The sequence below is a fragment of the Lampetra fluviatilis genome, chromosome 70 (assembly GCF_964198595.1).
Source record: "Lampetra fluviatilis chromosome 70, kcLamFluv1.1, whole genome shotgun sequence".
NCBI lineage: Eukaryota > Metazoa > Chordata > Hyperoartia > Petromyzontiformes > Petromyzontidae > Lampetra > Lampetra fluviatilis.
In genome coordinates, this window is record NC_136344.1 from 894,536 (window position 1) to 906,239 (window position 11,704).

Genomic DNA, 11,704 nt, shown 5'->3' on the forward strand with positions numbered 1-11,704 from the left:
GCCGCCGTTGCCATGACGCCAGTGTCGAGTTGCCGCTGCGTGACGTCACGCCCTCACTTCCGTTTCCCCAAACAACGTCACTTCCGCCTTACCCCCCCCACCACCACCGCCCGTGACAACAACGGCCGACGCCGGTTGCCGTGACGTAATAACATCTCAGCTACCTGCCGCATGACGTCACGTACCCACTTCCGTTACCCCCGCAATCGTCACTTCCGTTTTCTCCTGATAACGATGGCGGCAGCGACCATCGCCGCCGCGGTCGCCACGGACGACGCCGCCGCCGCGGTTGCCACGGGCAACGCCGCCGCGGTTGCCATGGGCGACGCAGCCGCCGCGGTTGCCATGGGCGACGCCTCCGCGGTTGCTACGGGCGACGCCGCCGCCGCTGGGGAGAACTCCCGCGACAAGTCTGCGATGCAGAGAGCCACAGTGAGCTCCACGTAATTGCCCTGCTAGAGGCTACACGGGGCACCTTTGTCTGTGTGTCTATAGACACTGCTGCTGCTACTCACAGGCCACTTGCCCCTAGTCTGTCCGAGGCTACACGGGACACCTTTGTCTGTGTGTCTATAGACCCTACTACTCAGGCCACTTGCCCCTAGTCTGTCCGAGGCTACACGGGGCACCTTTGTCTGTGTGTCTATAGACCCTACTACTCACAGGCCACTTGCCCCTAGTCTGTCCGAGGCTACACGGGGCACCTTTGTCTGTGTGTCTATAGACCCTACTACTCACAGGCCACTTGCCCCTAGTCTGTCCGAGGCTACACGGGGCACCTTTGTCTGTGTGTCTATAGACCCTACTACTCACAGACCACTTGCCCCTAGTCTGTCCGAGGCTACACGGGGCACCTTTGTCTGTGTGTCTATAGACCCTACTACTCACAGGCCACTTGCCCCTAGTCTGTCCGAGGCTACACGGGGCACCTTTGTCTGTGTGTCTATAGACCCTACTACTCACAGGCCACTTGCCCCTAGTCTGTCCGAGGCTACACGGGGCACCTTTGTCTGTGTGTCTATAGACCCTACTACTCACAGACCACTTGCCCCTAGTCTGTCCGAGGCTACACGGGGCACCTTTGTCTGTGTGTCTATAGACCCTACTACTCACAGGCCACTTGCCCCTAGTCTGTCCGAGGCTACACGGGGCACCTTTGTCTGTGTGTCTATAGACCCTACTACTCACAGGCCACTTGCCCCTAGTCTGTCCGAGGCTACACGGGGCACCTTTGTCTGTGTGTCTATAGACCCTACTACTCACAGACCACTTGCCCCTAGTCTGTCCGAGGCTACACGGGACACCTTTGTCTGTGTGTCTATAGACCCTACTACTCACAGGCCACTTGCCCCTAGTCTGTCCGAGGCTACACGGGGCACCTTTGTCTGTGTGTCTATAGACCCTACTACTCACAGGCCACTTGCCCCTAGTCTGTCCGAGGCTACACGGGGCACCTTTGTCTGTGTGTCTATAGACCACTACTACTCACAGGCCACTTGCCCCTAGTCTGTCCGAGGCTACACGGGGCACCTTTGTCTGTGTGTCTATAGACCCTACTACTCACAGGCCACTTGCCCCTAGTCTGTCCGAGGCTACACGGGGCACCTTTGTCTGTGTGTCTATAGACCACTACTACTCACAGGCCACTTGCCCCTAGTCTGTCCGAGGCTACACGGGGCACCTTTGTCTGTGTGTCTATAGACCCTACTACTCACAGGCCACTTGCCCCTAGTCTGTCCGAGGCTACACGGGGCACCTTTGTCTGTGTGTCTATAGACCACTACTACTCACAGGCCACTTGCCCCTAGTCTGTCCGAGGCTACACGGGGCACCTTTGTCTGTGTGTCTATAGACCCTACTACTCACAGGCCACTTGCCCCTAGTCTGTCCGAGGCTACACGGGGCACCTTTGTCTGTGTGTCTATAGACCACTACTACTCACAGGCCACTTGCCCCTAGTCTGTCCGAGGCTACACGGGACACCTTTGTCTGTGTGTCTATAGACCCTACTACTCACAGGCCACTTGCCCCTAGTCTGTCCGAGGCTACACGGGGCACCTTTGTCTGTGTGTCTATAGACCCTACTACTCACAGGCCACTTGCCCCTAGTCTGTCCGAGGCTACACGGGGCACCTTTGTCTGTGTGTCTATAGACCACTACTACTCACAGGCCACTTGCCCCTAGTCTGTCCGAGGCTACACGGGACACCTTTGTCTGTGTGTCTATAGACCCTACTACTCATAGGCCACTTGCCCCTAGTCTGTCCGAGGCTACACGGGGCACCTTTGTCTGTGTGTCTATAGACCCTACGACTCACAGGCCACTTGCCCCTAGTCTGTCCGAGGCTACACGGGGCACCTTTGTCTGTGTGTCTATAGACCCTACTACTCACAGGCCACTTGCCCCTAGTCTGTCCGAGGCTACACGGGGCACCTTTGTCTGTGTGTCTATAGACCCTACTACTCACAGGCCACTTGCCCCTAGTCTGTCCGAGGCTACACGGGGCACCTTTGTCTGTGTGTCTATAGACCCTACTACTCACAGGCCACTTGCCCCTAGTCTGTCCGAGGCTACACGGGGCACCTTTGTCTGTGTGTCTATAGACCCTACTACTCACAGGCCACTTGCCCCTAGTCTGTCCGAGGCTACACGGGGCACCTTTGTCTGTGTGTCTATAGACCCTACTACTCACAGGCCACTTGCCCCTAGTCTGTCCGAGGCTACACGGGGCACCTTTGTCTGTGTGTCTATAGACCCTACTACTCACAGGCCACTTGCCCCTAGTCTGTCCGAGGCTACACGGGGCACCTTTGTCTGTGTGTCTATAGACCCTACAACTCACAGGCCACTTGCCCCTAGTCTGTCCGAGGCTACACGGGGCACCTTTGTCTGTGTGTCTATAGACCCTACTACTCAGGCCACTTGCCCCTAGTCTGTCCGAGGCTACACGGGACACCTTTGTCTGTGTGTCTATAGACCCTACTACTCAGGCCACTTGCCTCTAGTCTGTCCGAGGCTACACGGGACACCTTTGTCTGTGTGTCTATAGACCCTACTACTCACAGGCCACTTGCCCCTAGTCTGTCCGAGGCTACACGGGACACCTTTGTCTGTGTGTCTATAGACCCTACTACTCACAGACCACTTGCCCCTAGTCTGTCCGAGGCTACACGGGGCACCTTTGTCTGTGTGTCTATAGACCCTACTACTCACAGGCCACTTGCCCCTAGTCTGTCCGAGGCTACACGGGGCACCTTTGTCTGTGTGTCTATAGACCCTACTACTCAGGCCACTTGCCCCTAGTCTGTCCGAGGCTACACGGGACACCTTTGTCTGTGTGTCTATAGACCCTACTACTCAGGCCACTTGCCTCTAGTCTGTCCGAGGCTACACGGGACACCTTTGTCTGTGTGTCTATAGACCCTACAACTCACAGGCCACTTGCCCCTAGTCTGTCCGAGGCTACACGGGGCACCTTTGTCTGTGTGTCTATAGACCCTACTACTCAGGCCACTTGCCTCTAGTCTGTCCGAGGCTACACGGGACACCTTTGTCTGTGTGTCTATAGACCCTACAACTCACAGGCCACTTGCCCCTAGTCTGTCCGAGGCTACACGGGGCACCTTTGTCTGTGTGTCTATAGACCCTACTACTCAGGCCACTTGCCCCTAGTCTGTCCGAGGCTACACGGGACACCTTTGTCTGTGTGTCTATAGACCCTACTACTCAGGCCATTTGCCTCTAGTCTGTCCGAGGCTACACGGGACACCTTTGTCTGTGTGTCTATAGACCCTACAACTCACAGGCCACTTGCCCCTAGTCTGTCCGAGGCTACACGGGGCACCTTTGTCTGTGTGTCTATAGACCCTACTACTCACAGGCCACTTGCCCCTAGTCTGTCCGAGGCTACACGGGGCACCTTTGTCTGTGTGTCTATAGACCCTACAACTCACAGGCCACTTGCCCCTAGTCTGTCCGAGGCTACACGGGGCACCTTTGTCTGTGTGGCAGGAGGTGGTGGAGGCCCTGTTCGCGTTCCGGGACCGCTACTTTGAGCAGCACGGACTTGAGGAAGCAGCTCTCAAGGGGAGCCGCGTGGAGTCGCGCAGGGCGGAGGCGCTGCGCCTCCTGGCGGAGCTCGAAGGTTCGACGGGGTGGGGGGGGGTGGTGGGGGGGGGTGGTGGGGGTGGGGGGGGGTGGTGGGGGGGTGGTGGGAGGTGGTGGGGGGGTGTCTTGCAGCAGCAGTGGCCAGTCGGTCGCTCGCTGGCTCGCTCGGAGACTCACTCATCCAGTGACTCACTCATCCAGTGACTCACTCATCCATTCACTCGCTCAGTCACTCATCCACTCAGCCACGCACTCAGTCACTCATCCACTCATTCACTCAGCCACGCACTCAGTCACTCATCCACTCATTCACTCAGCCACACACTCAGTCACTCATCCACTCATTCACTCAGCCACGCACTCAGTCACTCATCCACTCATTCACTCAGCCACGCACTCAGTCACTCATCCACTCACTCACTCATCCACTCATTCACTCAGCCACACACTCACTCACTCATCCACTCATTCACTCAGCCACACACTCACTCATCCACTCACTCGCTCATCCACTCACTCACTCATCCACTCACTCGCTCATCCACTCACTCGCTCATCCACTCACTCGCTCATCCACTCACTCGCTCATCCACTCACTCGCTCATCCACTCACTCGCTCATCCACTCGCTCATCCACTCACTCGCTCATCCACTCACTCGCTCATCCACTCACTCGCTCATCCACTCACTCGTCCACTCACTCACTCATCCACTCACTCGCTCATCCACTCACTCGCTCATCCACTCACTCGCTCATCCACTCACTCATCCACTCACTCGCTCATCCACTCACTCGTCCACTCACTCACTCATCCACTCACTCGCTCATCCACTCACTCGCTCATCCACTCACTCGCTCATCCACTCACTCATCCACTCACTCGCTCATCCACTCACTCATCCACTCACTCGCTCATCCACTCACTCGCTCATCCACTCACTCGCTCATCCACTCACTCATCCACTCACTCGCTCATCCACTCACTCATCCACTCACTCACTCATCCACTCACTCACTCATCCACTCACTCACTCATCCACTCACTCACTCATCCACTCACTCACTCATCCACTCACTCACTCATCCACTCACTCGCTCATCCACTCACTCATCCACTCACTCGCTCATCCACTCACTCGCTCATCCACTCACTCGCTCATCCACTCACTCATCCACTCACTCGCTCATCCACTCACTCGCTCATCCACTCACTCGCTCATCCACTCACTCGTCCACTCACTCGCTCATCCACTCACTCGCTCATCCACTCACTCGTCCACTCACTCACTCATCCACTCACTCGCTCATCCACTCACTCGCTCATCCACTCACTCGCTCATCCACTCACTCGCTCATCCACTCACTCGCTCATCCACTCACTCATCCACTCACTCACTCATCCACTCACTCACTCATCCACTCACTCGCTCATCCACTCACTCGCTCATCCACTCACTCGCTCATCCACTCACTCGCTCATCCACTCACTCATCCACTCACTCACTCATCCACTCACTCGCTCATCCACTCACTCGCTCATCCACTCACTCGCTCATCCACTCACTCGCTCATCCACTCACTCATCCACTCACTCGCTCATCCACTCACTCGCTCATCCACTCACTCGCTCATCCACTCACTCATCCACTCACTCACTCATCCACTCACTCACTCATCCACTCACTCGCTCATCCACTCACTCGCTCATCCACTCACTCGCTCATCCACTCACTCATCCACTCACTCGCTCATCCACTCACTCGCTCATCCACTCACTCGCTCATCCACTCACTCATCCACTCACTCACTCATCCACTCACTCACTCATCCACTCACTCGCTCATCCACTCACTCGCTCATCCACTCACTCATCCACTCACTCGCTCATCCACTCACTCGCTCATCCACTCACTCGCTCATCCACTCACTCGCTCATCCACTCACTCGCTCATCCACTCACTCATCCACTCACTCGCTCATCCACTCACTCGCTCATCCACTCACTCATCCACTCACTCACTCATCCACTCACTCGCTCATCCACTCACTCGCTCATCCACTCACTCATCCACTCACTCGCTCATCCACTCACTCGCTCATCCACTCACTCATCCACTCACTCACTCATCCACTCACTCGCTCATCCACTCACTCGCTCATCCACTCACTCATCCACTCACTCGCTCATCCACTCACTCATCCACTCACTCGCTCATCCACTCACTCGCTCATCCACTCACTCATCCACTCGCTCACTCACTCGCTCATCCACTCATCCGCTCGCTCATCCACTCATTCGCTCAACCACGCACTCAGTCACTCATCCCTCTCCCCCCCTACCCCTCTCCCCTCCTACCCCCCCCCCTACCCCTCTCCCCCTCTCCCCAGCTGAGTGTGGCGACCGTGCGGGCTTCCTGGCCCTGCGTGGCCGCGCCCTCAACGTGGTGCCGGACTACGAGGCGGAGGCGGAGGCGGCGCTGTCCCGCGCCGTCAAGCTGCGTCCGGCACTGGTGGACGCCTGGAACGAGCTGGGGGACGTCTACTGGAAGAAGGGCGACGTGCCCGCCGCCACCAGCTGCCTCGAGGGGGCGCTGGCTCACGTGAGCGGACGCACGACAGCGCCGGGTCGGGCGGCGGGTCTAGCGTCACCACCACCACCACCACCACACTTCACCACCACCACCACCACCACCTCCAGCACACTTGACCACCACCACCACCACCACCTCCACCACACTTGACCACCACCACCGCTGTGTCTCCGGTTGCTCCGCCAGTGCCGGAACAAGGTGTCTCTGCGCAGCCTCTCCATGCTGCTGCTGCCATCACCACCACCATCACCATCACCACCACCGTCACCACCACTGTCACCACCGTCACCATCATCACCGCTGTGTCTCCTGTCGCCCCCCAGTGCCGGAACAAGGTGTCTCTGCGCAGTCTCTCAATGATGCTGCTGCTGCCATCACCACCACCACCGTCACCACCACCACCACCGTCACCATCACCACACTTCACCACCACCACCGTCACCACCACCACACTTCACCATCACCAACGTCACCGTCACCACACTTCACCACCACCACCGTCACCACCACCACACTTCACCACCACCATCACCAACGTCACCGTCACCACCACTGTCACCACCGTCACCATCACCACCGCTGTGTTCCCCCACTCCACCCCCCCAGTACCGGAACAAGGTGTCTCTGCGTAGTCTCTCCATGCTGCTGCCACCACCACCACCACCGTCACCACCACCACCACCACCACCGTCACCACCACACTTCACCACCACACTTGACCACCACCGCTGTGTTCCCCCACCCTGCCCCCCAGTGCCGGAACAAGGTGTCTCTGCGCAGTCTCTCCATGCTGCTGCTGCCATCACCACCGTCACCACCACCACCACCACCGTCACCACCACTGTCACCACCACCACCACCACCGTCACCACCACTGTCACCACCACCACCGTCACCACCACCACCACCACCTTCACCACCACCACCACACTTGACCCCCACCACCGCTGTGTCTCCTGTCGCTCCCCCAGTGCCGGAACAAGGTGTCTCTGCGCAGCCTCTCGATGCTGCTGCGGCAGCAGCCGAACTCGGAGCGGCGCCAGGACCCGGCGCGTCTCGTCATGGACAGCGTGGCACACGCCAAGGACGCAGTCGCCATGGACACCGGTGACGGCACGTCGTGGTGTAAGCGTGGGTGGTGGGGGTGGTGGGGGGAGGGTGGGTGGGTGGTGAGGGTGGGTGGGTGGTGGTGAGGGTGGGTGGGTGAGGGAGGGTGGGTGAGGGTGGGTGGGTGGGTGGTGGTGAGGGTGGGTGGTAGTGGGTGGCGGGGATGGTGGGGTGGTGGGTGGGTGGTGGTGAGGGTGGGTGGGGGGAGGGTGGGGTGGTGGGGGGAGGGTTGGTGGTGGGGGTGGTGGGGGGAGGGTGGGTGGTGGTGAGGGTGGTGGGTGGTGTGGTAATGAGGGTGGGTGGATGGGTGGTCGGGGGAGGGTGGGTGGGTGGTGGTGAGGGTGGTGGTGGGTGGTGAGGGTGGTGGTGAGGGTGGGTGGTGGTGGGTGGCGGGGATGGTGGGGTGGTGGGTGGGTGGTGGTGAGGGTGGGTCAGTGAGTGGTGGGTGAGTGGGTGGGTGGGTGAGTGGTGAGGGTGGGTGTGTGGCAGTGAGGGTGGGTGAGTGGTGAGGGTGGGTGAGTGGGTGGGTGTGTGGCAGTGAGGGTGGGTGGGTGGTGGTGAGGGTGGGTGGGTGAGTGTGTCGTGATGCGGGTAGGGGGGTACAGCTGGTGCATCTACCGGTCATCTCAGTCAGCCACAACCCACGGCACCTGCTGGGTCTGTATCATGACCTCATCCTCCTGCACCTAGCCTGGCACAGCAGTCAACCCACGGCACCTGCTGGGTCTGTCCCGTGACCTCCTCCTCCTGCACCTAGCCTGGCACAGCAGTCAACCCACGGCACCTGCTGGGTCTGTCCCGTGACCTCCTCCTCCTGCACCTAGCCTGGCACAGCAGTCAACCCACGACACCTGCTAGGTCTGTCCCGTGACCTCCTCCTGCCAGCAGGCACTTCACGTAGCGGCCTCAAGGTGCACCTAGCCTGGCACAGGCGGCCGTGGCGGTGGTGGCGGTGCTTGCAGTTGGGTCATGCGGTGTGATGTAGTGACGATGGCGGTGGTGATGGTGTGCTGTTATGTGATGTGCTGTGATGTCCTGTCATGTGATGCCATCACGTGACGTCATGTCTGCTCTGCTCCAGACATCTTGGGCAACGCGTACTTCTCTCTCTTCTTCGTGACGGCCCAGGACCCACGCATCTTGCAGCTGTCGCTCAACGCCTACGCACAGGCGGTGAGAACTCGCCCAACGCAGACACGGAGAGGCCTGGGTTCGAGCCCTGGGTCTGGGTGTCTCTCTCTCTCCCAGGGGGTTCACTATGGCCGTGTCGGAGACACTGAGAGCCTGGGCTCAAGCCCTGGGTCTGGGTGTCTCTCTCTCTCCCAGGGGGTTCACGATGGCCGTGTCGGAGACACTGAGAGCCTGGGCTCAAGCCCTGGGTCTGGGTGTCTCTCTCTCTCCCAGGGGGTTCACGATGGCCGTGTCGGAGACACTGAGAGCCTGGGCTCAAGCCCTGGGTCTGGGTGTCTCTCTCTCTCTCTCAGGGGGTTCACGATGGCCGTGTCAGAGACGCTGAGAGGCTGGGTTCGAGCCCTGGGTCTGGGTGTCTCTCTCTCAGGGGGTTCACGATGGCCGTGTCGGAGACACTGAGAGCCTGGGCTCAAGCACTGGGTCTGGGTGTCTCTCTCTCTCCCAGGGGGTTCACGATGGCCGTGTCGGAGACACTGAGAGCCTGGGCTCAAGCCCTGGGTCTGGGTGTCTCTCTCTCTCCCAGGGGGTTCACGATGGCCGTGTCGGAGACACTGAGAGCCTGGGCTCAAGCCCTGGGTCTGGGTGTCTCTCTCTCTCTCTCAGGGGGTTCACGATGGCCGTGTCAGAGACGCTGAGAGGCTGGGTTCAAGCCCTGGGTCTGGGTGTCTCTCTCTCAGGGGGTTCACGATGGCCGTGTCGGAGACACCCCACCCAACCCACCCCACCACCCACCCACCCACCCTCCGTCTCTGCCTTTGCAGGAGAAAGTCGACACTACTGCGAGCAGCAACGCGGACCTGCACCTGAACCGAGCAACGGTGAGCGGTGGTGAGGGGTAGCGAGCGGTGGTGAGGGGTGGTGAGCGGTGGTGAGGGGTGGTGAGGGGTAGCGAGCGGTGGTGAGGGGTGGTGAGGGGTGGTGAGGGGTGGTGAGGGGTGGTGAGGGGTGGTGAGCGGTGGTGAGGGGTGGTGAGGGGTGGTGAGGGGTGGTGAGGGGTGGTGAGCGGTGGTGAGGGGTGGTGAGCGGTGGTGAGGGGTGGTGAGCGGTGGTGAGGGGTGGTGAGGGGTGGTGAGGGGTGGTGAGGGGTGGTGAGGGGTGGTGAGGGGTGGTGAGCGGTGGTGAGGGGTGGTGAGGGGTGGTGAGGGGTGGTGAGGGGTGGTGAGGGGTGGTGAGGGGTGGTGAGCGGTGGTGAGGGGTGGTGAGGGGTGGTGAGGGGTGGTGAGGGGTGGTGAGGGGTGGTGAGGGGTGGTGAGCGGTGGTGAGGGGTGGTGAGCGGTGGTGAGGGGTGGTGAGGGGTGGTGAGGGGTGGTGAGGGGTGGTGAGGGGTGGTGAGCGGTGGTGAGGGGTGGTGAGGGGTGGTGAGGGGTGGTGAGGGGTGGTGAGCGGTGGTGAGGGGTGGTGAGGGGTGGTGAGGGGTGGTGAGGGGTGGTGAGGGGTGGTGAGGGGTGGTGAGGGGTGGTGAGGGGTAGCGAGCGGTGGTGAGGGGTGGTGAGGGGTGGTGAGGGGTGGTGAGGGGTGGGGGGTGAGGGTTGGGGTGCCACGCTCTGTGACACGCGGCCTGTCAACCCCTCGTGAGTTACATACATCCGTGTCTGTCTCAACGTTCATTATATACACTACACTATACACTACGCTACTATACACTATACACTACACTATACACTACACTATACACTATACACTACACTATACACTACACTATACACTACACTACTATACACTACACTACTATACACTACTGTACACTACACTACTATACACTACGCTATACACTACACTACTATACACTACACTATACACTACTATACACTACGCTCTACACTACACTATACACTACTATACACTACACTACTATACACTACACTATACACTACACTACGCTATACACTACGCTATACACTACACTACTATACACTACACTATACACTACTATACACTACGCTCTACACTACACTATACACTACTATACACTACACTACTATACACTACGTTATACACTACACTACGCTATACACTACGCTATACACTACACTACTATACACTACGCTATACACTACACTACACTATACACTACGCTATACACTACACTACTATACACTACACTACTATACACTACACTATACACTACACTACGCTATACAATACGCTATTCACTACACTACTATACACTACACTACTATACACTACGCTATACACTACACTACTATACACTACACTACTATAGACTACGCTACTATACACTACACTACTATACACTACACTATACACTACACTATACACTACTATACACTACACTACTATACACTACACTACTATACACTACACTATTATACACTACACTATTATACACTACACTACTATACACTACGCTATACACTCTACACTACACTACTCTACACTATACTACTATACACCACTACTATACACTACACTATACACTACTATACACTACACTACTATACACTACACTACTATACACTATACTATACACTACACTACTATACACTATACACTACACTATACACTACACTATACACTACACTACTATACACTACACTACTATGAGTAACACACACACTGACACACACACACACTGACACACACACACTGACACACACACACTGACACACACACTGACACACACACTGACACACACACACTGACACACACACACACTGACACACACACACTGACACACACATACTG

General features: G+C 57.8%; 1 protein-coding gene across 1 annotated transcript in view; it reads left to right on the forward strand.

Annotated features, from left to right (window-relative positions):
• The first annotated feature begins 212 nt into the window (after positions 1 to 212).
• TTC5 (tetratricopeptide repeat domain 5) overlaps positions 213 to 11,704 on the forward strand; it is a 17,857-nt gene continuing 6,365 nt past the window's right edge. The window contains exons 1-6 of the mRNA XM_078883253.1: positions 213 to 432; positions 4,013 to 4,145; positions 6,498 to 6,709; positions 7,672 to 7,825; positions 8,889 to 8,980; positions 9,760 to 9,816. Coding sequence (XP_078739379.1) covers positions 235 to 432; positions 4,013 to 4,145; positions 6,498 to 6,709; positions 7,672 to 7,825; positions 8,889 to 8,980; positions 9,760 to 9,816 — 846 coding nt within the window. The 5' untranslated portion in view covers positions 213 to 234. The remainder of the gene's footprint in view (positions 433 to 4,012; positions 4,146 to 6,497; positions 6,710 to 7,671; positions 7,826 to 8,888; positions 8,981 to 9,759; positions 9,817 to 11,704) is intronic.